The 17,332-nt window shown below is 42.6% G+C and overlaps 1 protein-coding gene across 1 annotated transcript in view; it reads left to right on the top strand.

Annotated features, from left to right (window-relative positions):
• Positions 1-17,332, top strand: part of LOC120927158 — a 44,082-nt gene that overhangs the window by 18,147 nt on the left and 8,603 nt on the right. The window contains exons 6-8 of the mRNA XM_040337631.1: positions 2,145-3,370; positions 6,483-6,535; positions 6,643-6,694. Coding sequence (XP_040193565.1) covers positions 2,145-3,370; positions 6,483-6,535; positions 6,643-6,664 — 1,301 coding nt within the window. The 3' untranslated portion in view covers positions 6,665-6,694. The remainder of the gene's footprint in view (positions 1-2,144; positions 3,371-6,482; positions 6,536-6,642; positions 6,695-17,332) is intronic.

The following is a 17,332-nucleotide window of genomic DNA, read 5'->3' as shown; positions in this document are numbered from 1 at the left end:
CGAGGAACTTGACAAGCTTGCTTTGCGTACACACTGTCAAGACAAAATCTCCTCGTTCTCAAACGCGGTGACGTACAACACATACAATGGCAGGGGACGTTCGATTCCACTGGCACAACCCTTGGGGCTGCTTTTGCTAATCTCTTGTTACTGCGTGTTAAGTAAAAGTTTCTTAAGAGATGATTTGCACTTTTCAGTCTGTTACAGCGTGAAAAATGTGTTATCTCCATTACAAATGCTACTTTTACTCCCGTCTCATACTTTATTCTGAGCATGCAAGGGTTTCTTAGCATACACACGCTCGAGTTTCTCGTCGAAAAACCAGCCCGACGAGGAACACGTTGAGGAAAAAGAGAACTTGTTCTCTTTTTTCCTCGTCGAGTTCCTCGACAGTTTCCTCGATGAAATACGTACACACGACCGGTTTCCTCTGCAAAAAAGCTCTCCCACCAAGTTTCTTGATGGATTCTGTTGTGTTTCTCGGTCGTGTGTACGAGGCTTTAAGTGTTAAAACATGATACAAGATTGAATACTGGTGATTATTGTTTGTCTTTGGGTCTGATTTACTAAAATGTGAAATGAAGTGAGGTGAAGTACAGTAAGCTTCAGTGACCCTTGAGCTAATGAGCTAAAAATAACCTGTGTTCACTTGAAACATCCAATCCAATGTAAAAAAGAAGCAACTACATTTTTAAAAATGTCTCTGCAATCAATTGGATGTTGAAAAAGTACACACATTTCAAAAGGTATTGTACACAGACAAGCAGGGCCGCCATCAGGGGGGTACAGGCAGTACACCTTTTAGGGGTCCCCAGGGGCCCGGAAGCCACAGATGGCAACCCCCCCCCTTTTTTTTTAATAAAATATATATAAAAAAAATCATATATATTTTTGTATTATTATTTATTTATTTAGGGGTCCGGAGGTCCCCAGAGGCCCCAGATGGCAACCCCCCCTTTTTTAATAATTTGTTAATAAAAAATATATTTTTTTTAATTTATTTTTTATTAAAGGGACAATTTTTGTTTTAAGGGTCCGGAGGCCCCAGATGTCAACCCTCCCTTTTTTTATTTATTTTTATAAAAAAAAAAAAAAATAATATATATTTTTTTTCAGAGGAGGCGGGGGGCCCCGTATGACAACCCCCCCCCCCCTCTTTTTTACCAAAAATTTTTTTTTAATATATTTTTATTTTATTTTTTATTAAAGGGCCAATTATTATTTTTATTTCTTTTTTATATATATATTTTTTTATAAAAAAAATGTTTTTGTTTATATGTATATATTTTTTTTATTAAAGGGCCCACAGCTTTATTTTATTTTTATCAAAGGGCCCAGAGGTCCCCAGGGCCCCAGATGGCAACCCCCCTTTTTTTAAAAAAAAGTGTGTGTGTATATATATATATATATATATATATATATATATATATATATATATATATATATATATATATATAAAAATATTTAATATCTCTTTTTTCTTTTTATTAAAGGGCTCAGAGGGTCCCAGGGCCCCGGATGGCTACCCCCCTTTTTTATGTGTGTGTATATATATATATATATATATATATATATTTTTTAAGCCCCCCGCTTCTCAATTTCAGGCGGTAGCACCCCCCCCCCCCCCGTTCACTGCTCCAGGGTGCCCATGCCTGAAGCTGTGTAAGGGGCCGCATAATTCCTGATGACGTGTGTGTATAATCCCTGCAGACATGCGTTTGCCTCATAACTGCTTTGCTCCCCATACACACCAGTGGAAATGCAGAGGTAGCTTAGAAGTTGGTAAGAGTCAGCTCATCTACAACACATCTAGAATGCAATCTGAATTGAAATGAAAGCATGTAGCATTTGACTTTCTACATAAATTACACGTTGTCCCCAGCATAACTTAATATCAATGCACTTTGCTGTACTTCACACTTTAGTAAATAAGGCGCCAAATGTTTGACTTGGTCAGCATCTCTAGCACCATTAACAAATCCACTGCTTCTTTAACATGTCTTTGATCTCATCATAACTTACCCAAGGCTGCTAACATGTCTTGTCGTCTCACATTAACAAACCCAGTGCCACTTTAACATCTCTATAGTATTTGTACAGACCAGGGCTTTATCAAAGCCTCTATCTTTCTTTGAATCTTGCAGGTCCTCAGTGTGCTTGTCCTTCCCCAACAACACCCATTCATTCTGCTACATCTACTCAGAAATCCCTAAGCAACTTGTCAGAAATTAAGAGCAGCCCACATGCATCCATCATCCCCTTCAATACAGTTTCCATTACAGAGTATACGAGTGGCACTGATTTACAAAATCCTCAACAGAGCTCCTCAGAGAGTATAGAACTGTCATCAGTCATCTTAACAAGTACACCAACTGCAGTACAGACTTTAACCACCATCCCGGATCACTTGCATGCTGCCACCACAGATCGTCTGGTCTCAGGACCAGAGTCTCCACTTACCAAAATGGACATTTCATTCAGTGGCATGGAATTTACTAATGGTATCACTGAATCAGCATACACCATGAGTTTTTCTCAAACTAGGACATATCCTGAGAATTTCAACATGGCAAGTTTAAATATTGATGGCGCACATGCTGAAACATTGTCTACTACTAACACAGTTCTGGACAAAGATTTTTCTCAGCAAACAGGAGAATTAACTTCTGTCACAGAACCGGTTGTTGGTGAGTTAGTGGAAACTACAGAACTCAATATCGTTTCACAGAGTTCGGTGTCAAACTTTCAGAAATATTCTGAGCCCAGCACGGAGCCCACCATAGAGTCATCATCATCAAGCACTGTAACCAAAGTGCGACGCTCTGTTGAAAAAGTGGATAAGACTTTAAAGGTATATGTATCATCAACACATCCTCAACTAGTTCTGACGAGTGATGACCGTACTTCAACGCTGCTTCAACTAACCTCAAGCATCCCTCCTACCATTAAATCTCTTCAAACTATGGAACAGGAAAATGAGATCAGAGACCTTGGCTGGGCTGCCTCTTACATTTTCCCTTCTGTGGTAACAACTAAGCCTGCCAGCTCTGATACTAAAATGTCTTCCCCTGTCTCTGGAGTCCAGTCATTACCTTCAGAGGCTTCTTTACATCCAAAGTTAATGGCACATGAGGGAGGGTACACATACAACAATAATCAGCAGCTAGAGCAAAATGTAGCTGCTTTTATATCTGAGGACAGGGCAAATAGAGGTGCTGGTCCTGTTCATGGCTCTAATCCACTCCCTATCCTTGAAACAGAACAGCGTCACAATGGAAGACAGAACGGCAACTTATTCCTGGTCATGATTCCAAGCATTCTGGCAATATTGTTTCTGTGTGGACTTCTGTATTCCGTCTATCGCTATCGGGTGAGTGGCAATGGGTATTTATTTTTTATTTTTTACATACATCATACTTGAAATATTTTTTTTATACTCAGAGGGTTCAGCAGTTTCATTTTTAATGCAGATACATTGGTGCAGGGCGAAATCTTCTAAACTTTGTGCTTCCGCTTAAACTGTATAAAAAAAGGGTAATTTGTTTTTTGTATATAGTGGTAAAGCCCTTGTCAAGTTTTTATCACTGTCTGTATCCCCACTGGGGAGATTCACCTGTGTATTTGTTATGGTGACCAGTGTCACAGAAGGAGATGGGAAATCCATCCTTTTAGGAGTTGTCACAGAAGTGGAGTGGAAATCATCCAGCTGTGACACGTGTTCCTATAACAGACCTTTAAGTTGGGATTTTCATTAAATTTGGAGGGATCTTCTCTCATTTTCTGATTTTCTCCTATACAGGAAGTGACGGACAGTTTTCCCAGCATGACACAGGCCTATTAAACAACCTGAGAGGGGTTTAAACCATCCCTACTGTACTCTAAAATAAAATAAAAGTTTTGGCTTTACATACTCTCCATGTTGGCAGTTACTACATAGTAAACATGCTCGAGCTGGTCCTACACCGATAGATGTTTATGTTTTTAATTTAGACTGCAGACCAATTAAAAAAATACTCCATGTACGCTATATAGTGCAGCGTTGACTTTTGTATTCTGACAGGCAGTTCTAGTGGCTGTCAGGAAACCCAAACTGCAGTCACTATTCTGCCAAAATTTTTCTGGCCACTTCCTTCAATTAAAAAATATTGGGTGGCAGGGTGCTGACAGGACAATCTAGCAAGCGATTTTTTTCATCAGAAGCTGGTTGAAATTCACTCAGTATAGGGCCAGCTTTTCTAATCAGAGGCATGCTTGGGTTGCATTTTACCAATAAAAATCTAAATATTTAATGCATAAAATAGAAAATGCAACTGCCACAGAATATATTGGTATACAATGCGACAGTGCTTGCAATGTTTATTTTTGAATCAAATATTCTATTCTTTTAAAAAGGTTGTCTATACAAAAGAATACCACAAACAGTCAGATTTTACCTAACAGACCAACAAAAATTACCAATAACTGTGCAGTATGAAGACATGAACAATCACATAAAATATTAAGTATGGCAGAAACGCACCCTGCACAGTTGATGGTAATTAGTTACACCTAGCAGCCAACCAAAATGTATGCTTTGAAAAGTGCATTGAAAGCTGAAACCTGGTTGCAGTATATGCAGATATTTGATAAACTGAGAATACCTAGCTTGGGCAGAACTTAAAGTGGAGTTCCACCCAAAAGTGGAACTTCCACTTAATTTCTTCCTCCCCCGCTCACATTTGCCACCTTTCAGGGGGAGGTGGGCTGTTTTTTCACAGGTTTAAGCAAAAGAGCGGTTAAAATCAGTGGGGATAAGGACTGGCATACAGTCAGTCTAGGAGATTTGGGTTTAATTGATACTGGCTGAACATTTTTTTCTAGCTCACAACTTATATGTAGCAAATTTGAATTTTTATTTTATTTTAACAGAAGAATGTTTTTAATTCAATATATACCTATCCTTTTTATGAAATGTTGTTTAATTTTTCTCAGTTTTTGGGGTCATTATCATGGGCACTCATTTCTCTGCAGCAGGCAGAGACGTTTGGTTACTTTTTTCACCTCTGAGTTGCGTGTAGATGGCCCATAAACAGAAACAGAGTGCACCGGTTGTCCAGAGTCACCCACACAGCCAAGTTTGACAGATATGCAGGGATGGGTGCATGGGCACCCGACGCAGAGCATGTGGATCCAGACCTGTCCCTGTGTGTCTGTCACACTTGGTTGTGCAAGCAAGTACGTACAGTCAATGTGTTCCCATTTACTTTCTATGGCCCACCTAAACACAGCTCAGCCACTTCAGGGGACTGTTCGTCTGTATAATTAAGCTTTTACAATGAATCACTTTTGAATTACCTGCATCATCTTATGCACAACAGAATGCGTGGGAGCATATTATCTTAGAGAGATGTTTATCATAGTTTTGTGCCGTTTGCTAAATAAACAGCTAGCTGCCATAGGCTTCATCATCATACCTTCATGATCATACTTCAAACATATTAAACACATTTTTAGTGATGTAAGCCCTAGGATAACTTCCTCTCTCTGTTATTTTCCTTAGGGTAGATGATTGGCAATTGAATTTTCAGAAGCAATTAACAGGCGATGAGGAGGTAATGGAGTTGATTTACTAAAGAAAAATAAACTGTAGTTGCTTCAGAGCCTAGTAAATTAAGTAAAACTTAACTTTGCAAAAGAATATCCAATCACTTGCAAGAAAAAGAAAACATTTTTTTGCTTGCACATGATGATGGCAGTCAGCTTATGCTCATTTACTAAGCTCTGGAGCAATTTCACTTGCAGAGTCTATTTGCCCTTAGTAAATCACCCCCAATGTGACACCCACTCACCACCTGCTTTAACCCCATATTTCTTTTACAAATATGTGCCATAACTGCGTGCAGGGCATTTGCAGCGCTTCCCTGTACACCTGAATGGGTCGCAGTTGGTGGGCTTGCCGTCCACTGATCGCATCATGTGTGGTAGTTTTTGCCATGGTTGTGAAGAATTGTGACTGTGTCATATAAACCCCATTTGTAGCGCGGGGGGGGGGGGGCTTAAAACATGGCTAAAATTCACATTAGCTACATAGTTCATATAATAAATGTGTAGAAAGCATGATTATACATGCATTGGGCAATATGACTCACTGTCATACTGTGTGTGACAGTGAGATGTGTCTCTACATTGTACATTAATTACCTTGTGGTTACAGTAATATGCTTTCTGCACTTCAGAAAGAACCCAAAAAACAACAACATATTTTTTGTTTTAGAAAGGGGAGGGTAAAGTTTGAACATGTCATGTTTATCTGTTACCTCCCCATGACAGGTATTGAGGGAAAATCTCCCCAATAAAGACAAAATTTATTTAAAAAGATTCAAAATCTTCATTAATTATTTGCCTTTTGTGTTCTCCAATCATACAAGTTAATATTTTGTTTACCACTTGTTTGTAGAATCTTACTAAAGAAGTTTATTTTATATATTTTTTTTTTCATACAGCGTCTAATACGACAGCTGAATAGAGAACAAGTACAAGAGTTGCATGAAATGAGGTAAGTGAATTTTCTTTTTTATACGGTATATTTCTTTACAAGGTTGTACATTGTTGTTGCCACACATTTCTCTTTTTAACACTTCCAATGTGCCTTCTTATTTTTAGGCCCCTTGCACCTGCAGTGTGAACCTGAAAATGTTTAGGTATAAATGTAGAGGTAAGTCCTATTTGTTAACATACATATAAAAGCTTTATTTGCAGTATTCACATGTTGTCCCTGTTTGTCATTATGCTGTCATTATCATAGTTTATCCATCAGTGGGGATCATATACTAAAGCAGGCCATAGATGGCCATAGAAGGATTAGTGCGCTTTGCTGAATTGCGTAGCTTCTTCAAGACCCATAGGTTGGAGTATCATATTCTGCATAGTATGACATGAATACAAATTAATATTAACATAATTAATTTCACATTGTATTTAAAGTTATTATGTTAGTTCAAAACTTAATTAGATATAGCCCTATAGCACTTACAGCAACATATGGTAGAATATTAGAGGCATCAGAATGTCTGTGGGGCCGACACAGGGGTTATAGCTCCTTATGAATAACCTAAGGCATGTGGAACAATATGAGCCAAGACAGCCCTAATAAAGAATACATGACTATAATATAAATATATATATATAAATAGAAATTAAGTTTCCACTGATCTAACAAAATAAAAATAAAAATTTTTATGTGAGTTTGCGTGCAAAAAGGGTTAATGTCATTTACATTTTCAAAATTGTCTATTTCTTGTGTGGGACAGGTAACAGGTAAGGTTCCCTGTTAGTTTCTTGTTCTCTTGTGTGCTCGTGGGTGTAGCTAGTTGTCCTAAAAAATCATCACACCGTTCCATCTGTGAAGATGTGGGTAGTGTAATGTTGGCATTAGGTGCTAAATTCAAAGTATGGGATTGAACAGGTTTAGGAAGGTCTTAACCTTCTCTATCAAACGTTTCTTACAACCACTGTGTGAAGGTTTACCACTAGGGATGAGCTTCGCATTCGACTCGAACTCATGTTCGAATCGAACATTGCCTGTTCGATTGTTCGTCGAATTACAAACAAAACGGGTCGTTCACACCAAATTCGAGTGACGCGCCACGGCCCATAATTCACTGCGGCATTGCGCGCTGATGATTGGCCAAGCATGCACTATGACCCGCATGCTTGGCCAATCACAGCACGCAAAAAACGGAGAGCCATAATTGGCCAAAGCCAGGGTGGCTTTGGCCAATTATGGCTCAGGGCTTTAGCACACGCCCCACACTATAAAAGGCCGCCTGCTGGGCGGCCTCGTGTAGTGTGTTCCAGCGCTGGTTAAAGATCAGACAGAGAGAGAGATTGTCTTTTTTTCTAGCTAGATAGAGCAGGCAGGCTAGTCAGTTAAATTTACAGTTTGTAGAGGATATATATACATCCCAGGAGTTGTACATATATTTGTACACTGTATAGTATAGTTACATTAGTCCTTCCAAATCTGTCAGGCAGTTGATTGTGCTAGCTGCAGTGTTCTCATTTACAGTGTGTAGAGCAGTGTTTCTCAACTCCAGTCCTCGGGGCGCACCAACATGTCTTGTTTTCAGGCTTTCCATTATTGTGCACAGGTGATTTTATCAGTTTCACTGCCTTAGTAATTACCACAGCAGTTTGATCTGAGGGAAATCCTGAAAACATGACCTGTTGGTGCGCCCCTGAGGACTGGAGTTGAGAAACACTGGTGTAGAGGATATATATACATCCCAGGAGTTGTACATATATTTATACACTGTATAGTATAGTTACATTAGTCCTTCCAAATCTGTCAGGCAGTTGATTGTGCTAGCTGCAGTGATTTCACTTACAGTGTGTAGAGGATATATATACATCCCAGGAGTTGTACATATATGTATACACTGTATAGTATAATTAGATTAGTCCTTCCAAATCTGTCAGACAGTTGATTGTGCTAGTTGCAGTGTTCTCACTCACGTGTTGTATTGCCCGTGTGCTCAGTGCACCTAAACCCATTTGGTTTATAGTGCAGGTGTGCTAATCATTGTGCACCTAGACCCATTTGGCTTATAGTGCAGGTGTGCTCAGTACTTTGCACCTAAACACACATGGTTTATAGTGCAAGTGTGCTAATTACTTTGCACCTAAAGCTACGAGGTGTGTGTACTGACTTTGTCCTCTGCAGGCCATTATAATGTCTGGAAGGACAACAAAGAGAGGCAGAGAGTCACGAGGGCAAGCAGGCTCTGCATCTAGAGGCAACAGTGCTGGTGGTGGACACGGTGCATCCTCTTCAGCACGTGGCCGTTGCACACGCTCATCCTACTTTTCGGGAGCTGGCCGTGTTGAGCCTCAACATGCAGACAAATTGGTAGAGTGGATGACCAAGCCATCCTCATCCTCCTCATCCTCTCTCACCCAGGCTCAGGGTACTTTATATGGCAAATTAGCTGCCAAGGCGTCCTCTTCCCACTGCTCAATGGCATCACTTTCTCCTTCCCTAGTCCCACCATGTCCTCCTGAGGAGTCCCCCGAACTGTTTCAACACAGTGTTGGGTACATGCTGCATGAAGATGCACAGCGTTTTGAAGGCTCAGATGATGGAACACAGATAGAGGAAGGCAGTAATGTGAGCCCAGAGAAAGGGGGTGCCCGAGAGGGACAGCAATCTGGCAGTCATGTTCCCCCAGCTGCAGCATACTGCCAGGTTTTCGACAGTGATGATACTCCCTCCTCATCGACAGTGATGAGGAGGGAGGGGATGATGAGGTCACTGACTCTACGTGGGTGCCTGATAGGAGAGAGGAGGAGGCACAGGCACATCTCCAAAGAGGCAGGATGCCCTCCAGGGCACAGCTTAAGGGCAGCACACCAACTGTATTACACTGCAGAGCTACGCCTGTGCAGGGCGCTGCTGTGTCTCAGCGTTACTGCAAAAGTTCTTTGGTGTGGGCCTTTTTTGAGACATGTGCATCAGATCGCACCGTTGCAATTTGCTATGTCTCAAGCGTATCTCGCGTGGCCAAAACATCACCCGCTTGGGCACCACATGCTTGACCAGACATATGTCGACCTGCCATGCAGTTCGTTGGCAAGCATACCTGAAAGACCCACACCAAAGAACAAAGCGGACCTCCCCTTGCCCCTCATCAGCTGGGATCTCCAACCCCATTATACCCTCAGTCCTCTCTGAAGCCTGCACTGATAGGACTGAAGGTGTAGAATTAGGTGTGTCACAACCTAGTAGTACATGCGGGCAATCTACTATCGGTACACCGATGTCAGATTGTACCAGCCAAATTTCCCTGCCCCAGCTGCTGCAGCGCCGAAAGAAGTACTCTCCCAGCCATCCACATACCCAGCGGTTGAATGCTAGCTTAGCTAAATTGCTTGCACTTCAACTGCTGCCTTTTCAGTTGGTAGATTCTGCCCCCGTGAGTTTGTGGAATGTGCGGTACCTCTCTCTACTGGCATGTGGAAGGCAATATCCATGCCTCGCTGGACAGGGCGGTCAGTGGTAAGGTGCATATTACCGCTGACCTAGGTCCAGCAGGCATGGACAGGGACGTTACCTCTCTTTCACGGCACATTGGATGACTCTGCTGGCAGCTGGGAAGGATGCAGGGCAAGGTACAGTAGTGTTGGAGGTTGTTCCGCCACCACGCCTCCAAAACACTACTACTGGTTGTGACACACCTCTCTCCTCCACCCCCTCCTCTTCTTCTTCCTCTGTGGCCTCTTCCTGTGCTGAAGTGTCCTCGGAACCAGCCATGCTCCGTAGGCGTACGAGGGGCTACGCAAGAATGTAGGCAAAGAGATGCCATGCAGTGCTAGAACTGGTGTGCTTGGGAGACAGGAGCCACACTGGGGCAGAGGTTCTGTCAGCTCTGCAGGGGCAGGCTCAAAGGTGGTTGACACCACGCCATTTTAAGCCAGGAATAGTGGTTAGCGACAATGGCACCAACCTCCTCTCTGCCCTGCGACAGGGACAACTGACCCATGTGTCCTGTTTTGCTCATGTCCTGAAATTGGTGGTGCAGCGGTTCTTGGGAAGGTACCCGGGCTTACAGGATGTCCTGAAGCAGGCCAGGAAAGTCTGTGTGCATTTCCGAAGGTCATATAATGCCACTGCTCAGCTGACAGACCTCCAAAGGGAATACAACCTGCCCAAGAACCGCCTAATCTGTGACATGCCCACCAGATAGAACTCTACATTGGCCATGCTGCATCGGCTGCACACGCAGCAGAGGGCCATCAATGAGTACCTGTGCCAATATGGCAGCAGAACTGGGTCAGGGGAGCTTGGGTTTTTTCCCCACGCCAGTGGGCCTAGATCAGGGATGCATGCACTGTCCTGTCACCATTTGAGGAGGCAACAAGGATGGTGAGCAGTGACAGTGCATGCATCAGTGAGACTGTCCCTCTTATTCACATGTTGGAGCACACGCTACGTGGAATAATGGACAGGGCCCTTGAGGCAGAACAGAGGAAGGAAGAGGAGGACTTCCTTACCTCTCAAGGCCCCCTTTATCAAGCCAGTGGTCCTGCTTGCCCGCATAGCACACAGGAAGAGGAGGAGGAGGATGATTGTATCATCAGCATGGAGGTGGAGCCTACCACTCAGCATCAGCAGCAGCAGTCTTCAAGGGATCATTTACAGTCCCAAGGAACCCATGGACTTTTACGTGGCTGGGATGAGGTGGCTGCGGATCCTGTCGTCCTTAGTGACCCAGAGGACTGTGCCCCAAATGCCTCAGCAAACCTATGCTGCATGGCCTCCCTGATCCTGCAAAGCCTGCGTAAGGATCCTCGTATTCGTGTTATCAAGGAGAGGGATCATTACTGGCTGGCAACTCTCCTTGATCCACGTTACAAGGATAAGGTTGCGGAGCTTATCTTGCCGTCGCAGAGGGAGCAGAAAATGAAACATCTTCGGGAGGCCTTGCAGAAAGGTCTGTGCAACGCGTTCCCAGAACCTGGGGGATTACCAAATCCTGGTCCTGGACAACGTGTTGCTGAGGCTTTGGTGAGTCACAGAAGGAGCGGTGGCGAAGGTGGCCGTATGACCGATGCGTTCAGACAATTTTTTAGTCCGCAGCCCCAATGTATGATCGGTTCCAGCAACCATCGCCAGCGTCTGGTTTACATGGTGCGTGAATACCTAGGGGTAAGATCAGACTTGGCCACCTTCCCCAACGAAAATCCTCTGGCTTACTGGGTCTTGAGGATGGATCACTGGCCAGAGCTTGCACAGTACGCAATTGAGCTACTGGCTTGTCCTGCATCCAGCGTTCTTTCAGAACGCACATTCAGTGCTGCTGGAGGCTTTGTGACCGATCACAGGGTGCGCCTCTCCACCGACTCCGTCGATCGACTGACCTTCATAAAAATGAATTTGGCTTGGATCAACACCAGCTACCGAGCACCTGATGCTGATGTAACTGAATAATTTTTTGGAAGTGTCAGATCCCTTGGAGACTGCCTATGCTAATGCTGAGTGACTATCCTGTTATGCTGACTGAATATCCTTTTCCTCCTCAATGATCTTGCTGATAGCTAGTAAGAACATTTTTGGTTTCTGGGCACTGCCACCAGTGCCTAAGGCCCAATTTTTCTGCCCCTGTTTAACAGGGGCGTTTTATTGAAATTTTTGATGCTATGCTTTGCAGCGGGCTCATTACTGTGCTCCAACTAGAGTATCTGTGAGGGGTAGCAGTGTTGTGGCACCAGTGCCTAAGGCCCAATTTTTCTGCCCCTGTTCAACAGGGGCGTGTAATTACAATTCTTGATCTAATATTTCACAGCAGGGCGCTCCAGCGCCCACCAAGACTAAGTGTGAGGGCTTACAGTGTTGTGGCAACACCAACACCTAGGGCCCAAATTTCTGCAGAGTATATAGGTCAGGCCCCTACTTTCAAACATCCAACTTACAAACGACTCCTACTTGCAAATGGAAGGTGGAAGACAACAGGAAGTGAGAGGAAATCTACCCCTAGGAAGGGAAATTCTCTTCTGTAAAATGTGTCTCCTCTCCACTGATGCTTTATCACAAATCACAATCCTTGTTTCACAAAAAAAAAAATATTTTCAAAAAATCATTTGTCTTTGGGACAGAAAGTGAGGTGCAATCTTCTGAACAGATGCACACAGACAGCAAAACAAATGTTACAGGGGTGATAACCCTTCTCTATGTTTTCATAAAAGCTTAAAAAAATATTTTATGACTGAAGCTACACTTTAAAGAAGTACCAGTTGAAAATTACAAACGGATTCTACTTAACAACAAACCTACAGTCCCTGTCTTGTTTGCACCGCCTGTATACTGCTGTTCAAAGTATATAGGGCCAAAGGGGCTTGTAATGACCTGAGGGGAGGGGAGCGGGGAAACCCATGCTATTTTTCTCAGTGATTTTCATCCATATTGCAGGGACAAAACATTACATTAAAGTAACATTACATTATAGTAATCTTATTTTGTGCAGGGACAGTTTTAAACACGTACCACTACTATAGACACCCAGCAGGTACGATATTTAAAGGAATTTTTGATTTTTTTTTCACTTTAAGCATCATTAAAATCGCAGCTCCAGAAAAAACGACAGTTTTTAAAACTTTTTTTTCCATTGATACATGTTCCCTGGGGCAAGACCCGGGTCCCCAAACCTGTTTTCCGACAATAACTTGTATATTAGGCTTTAAAATGAGCACTTTTCAATTCAAACGTTCGAGTCCCATAGACGTCAATGGGGTTCGATACGTTTGCGCCAATGTTAGGTCCGTTCGAAGGTTCTGGTGCGAACCGAACACGGGGGTGTTCGGCTCATCCCTATTTACCACCACCATCGTTGGATCATTTCTTATGGTACTTGTGTCTCCATAAGACTTGTTGGATGCCTGTGAAGAATAGGAAAAGGTAAAGGTGTTAAAAGAGTCCGACTTAGGTTCTGCCTGAGAAGTCTGTGAATGTGACAAGTTATGATTATGCCTGGGGCCCCAGGACAGTTTTGGTCCCCCTTGTGCCCATCTGTAGGACAGCCTACAGTCAGACTCTTTTAACACCTCTACCTTTTCTTATTCTTCACAGGCATCCAACAAGTCACACTGGAGACACAAATACCCTAAAAAACAGGCCCACCTAAAACAGGTGACGGGTCTTTGAAACTATTCTTTTCATAAGCACTTACTAGCAACTTTTCCTAAACCTGTTCAATCCAATACTTTGAATTTATCCCTAATGCCAACACTACACTAACCACGTCCTCACAGATGGAACATGGCAATGTTTTTTTAGGACAACTAGCTACATCCACGAGCACACAAGAGAACAAGAAACTAACAGGGAACCTAGACCATTTGTGATCAAGGTGACCCTAAACACCTAGGTCTGAACATCATTAATCTATCATCCCAGCAGAGTATGAGCTCTTGAGTCTAGGCTTAACGTTCTGTCCCACACAAGAAATAGACAATTTTGAAAATATAAAAAGACATTAACCTCTTTGCACGCAAACTCGCATACAAATTTTTGATTGATAAAAATCGAAATAAAAATAAATAAAAAACAAGGCTATGTTAAAGCTTCACAACTAAAGATTTTTGTACATTGCGGGATCTCATGGAACTTCTGGATGAAAATGAGGGCACTCTTTCAGAACAGACCACATCCAACTCTCAGGATATAACCGACATACAACCTTTATCTCCAACCCCCCCCCCCCCCCCCCCCAATCCATAGTCCAAAAAAAAAAATCAAACAAGTTTCGACTTGTAAAGAAATCACAGAAATTCAGACTAAAAGCTATTCTACCAGTAACTTAACGCAAGCACAAAAGGAGGCCCTATACTCACTTAGCGTAAACAAAGAGGTAGTCATTAAGCGCTCTGATAAAGGGGGAAACATGGTAATACTGGATAAAAACCAATATATCATTAAGTGTCTTCAGATTCTGCGAAACCAAGATTGGTATTGCAAGATTCTGGTTAGTATGGTAGAAAGATTTTAAAAAGAATTCGGGCAGATCCTGATAGATGCATATTATCAGGATATTATTAATAAAGATCTTTATGAATCAATTCTGGTTAAATATCCAAAAATTCCTGTGTTTTATGCTCTACTGAAGACGCATAAAAATCTAACAACCCCCATGAAGACCTATAATATCAGGAATCGCATCACATAACGAATTGGCAAGCCGCCTGATTGATGGTTATCTACGCCCCCCACGTGATGTCATTGCCATCATATATTCAAGACACCCCAGAAATGCCTGGAGGGTGCAATTCTCCCTCCAAAAACCCTACTGGTGGCCATTGACATTGAAGCCTTATATAGCAGCAAACCCCACTCAACAGGAATTAAAATCATAAGTGAATTTCTAAGGGAAAGAGGAAATGATTCATGGAGATATAATCAGTTTATCCGTACAATGTTGGAGCATATACTCACTAGGGATGTTTTCATCTTTGATGGCTCCCACTACTTCCAGGTACGGGGGTGACTATGGGCACGTGTTGTGCCCCCACCTATGCCAACCTGTACCTGGGGGGGTAAGAGCAGTCCTTATTTACGGATGATACATTTTGTGACTCTATATTGACAATGTCATCCTATTTTGGGCAGACAAAGAGGGAAAGCTTAAGGAGTTCATAATGGCCTTTGATAACATTGATTTTAACTTAAAACTCACCATGGATTTTCACCCACAGGTAGTGAAATCTTTGGACATTCAGATTACAAAACAGAATGATGGCTCCCTTAATAAATCACTCTTTCAAAAGTCTACAGCAGGAAACACTCTACTTCACATGGAGAGTTTCCATTGAAAACCATTAATACGCAGCATCCCCTTTATCCAATATCTCAGGCCCCGTACACACGGCCGAGGAACTCGACGTGCCAAACACATCGAGTTCCTCGGCCAGTTCAGCCCTGAAGCCGCCGAGGAGCTCGGCGGGCCGAGGGCTCCCATAGAACAACGAGGAAATAGAGAACATGTTCTCTATTTCCTCGTCGGCTTCCTCGGCGAAATTGTACACACGGCCGGGTTTCTCGGCAGAATTCAGCCAGAAACTCGGTCGGAAGCTGAATTCTGCCGAGGAAACTGGTCGTGTGTACGGGGCCTCAGACTTCGGAGAATATGCTCTAATGAAAGTGGTTTTGTCTCCAAGGCTGATGCTCTGGATAATAGATTGCTTCAAAGAGGATATTCCAGAAGTTCTCTTAAAGCTTTAACCAAAGTTAAAAAAAACTATCTAGAGAGGAAGTACTATTTAAAAAGAAAGATAAAAAACAATCTGATGTGGTCAATCTGATTACTTAATTTTAGCAAACAGCTTGGGCAGGTAAAACACATTCTCCAAAAACATTGGTATTTCCTCCCTGATGAGCGAAGTACCTCAGGCATAGTCACGAGAAGCCACTTTGAACATACACAAGTGTCTGAATTCAACGACGACATCCATGGAACTTGGAAATGTTGAATTTGTGAGTTCTACCCATTGATCTTCGAAAATCAAACACCACATTTCCCCTGAGGAACCCTCAAAGTTTGACAATATTAGTACCTCATCCTGAAAAATCCATTGCACAAAAAACCCTAAAGATGTGTTCTTCTTAAGCCTCATACACACGATCGGACTTCCATCTGACTTTTCCGTGGATTTTGCTCCGAATGGGTGTTGGCTGTGAACTTGGTATGCATACACACGGCAGGACTTTTTCAGCCAACTTTCACCATATCACGCGGTTTTTCAGCTCTTTACCGCCACCCTGTGGGCAACTTGTTCTATTGTTGTCTTCTCTTTAGCATTGGTACTGAGCATGCGTGTTTGTACTTTCGACTTTAGTCCGATGGACATTTGTTGTTTGTCTGTTTGCACAGCGAACGTTTGTCCGATCAAACAGGTCCGTCGGACATTTGTTGTCAAAAAGTCAGATTGTGTGTATTTTAGTGTTGATTCTCATTAACCCCACTGCAGTGGGGAATGAGAGACTTGCTGTGGCTTTGACACAGATTGCGCTTCATGGGACATAGCCCGCTTCTTCAGGGAAAGTATCACGCAGTCATACACTAAAATGAACAATATATATATCAGTTAGTCACATTTTGTCACTCAGTATAGTGGCTTAATAATCTGTTACCCATTCCTTAAAGTTTATGCAAGAACGTATCAATCAAATCAAGAGTCATATATAGTCGTCATACATCTGCTACCACGTTCTGAGCAGATGGGATAGTCCACACACAATATTTTGGAGATCCAAGCTCCTATATGATCATAACATGAAAATGTCTGAAACGATATACCATATGGGTAACCCTAAAACAGGTATACTCTGTCAAAATAATACCATCTACGTATTTATACCTTGTACTATAGCCAAAAGATGCCACAATGTGGGGTCCCAACCATGAGGGACCCTACATTGTGGCATCCTTTGGCCAAAGTACAAGTGCACTCATCTATCTTTGTACTTTTTATTAGGGTTGTCTTGGCTAATATTGATCCACATGCCTTAGGTTATTCATAAGGAGTTATAACCCCTGTGTCCGCCCCACAGACGTTCTGATATCTCTAATATTCCGCCATATGTTGCTGTAACTACCAAAATAACTGTAACCACTTCCTTACTGGGCACTTAAACCCCCTTCCTGCCCAGAGGACTTTTTGCGATTCGGCACTGCGTCGCTTTAACTGACAATTGCGCGGTCGTGCGACGTGGCTCCCAAACAAAATTGACGTCCTTTTTTTCGCACAAATAGAGCTTTCTTTTGGTGGTATTTGATCACCTATGCGGTTTTTATTTTTTGCGCTA

This window comes from Rana temporaria, chromosome 2 (genome assembly GCF_905171775.1).
Source record: "Rana temporaria chromosome 2, aRanTem1.1, whole genome shotgun sequence".
NCBI classification, from domain to species: Eukaryota; Metazoa; Chordata; class Amphibia; order Anura; family Ranidae; genus Rana; species Rana temporaria.
The sequence above is the reverse complement of the archived record's forward strand: the minus strand, read 5'-3'. Positions and strand labels throughout refer to the sequence as shown.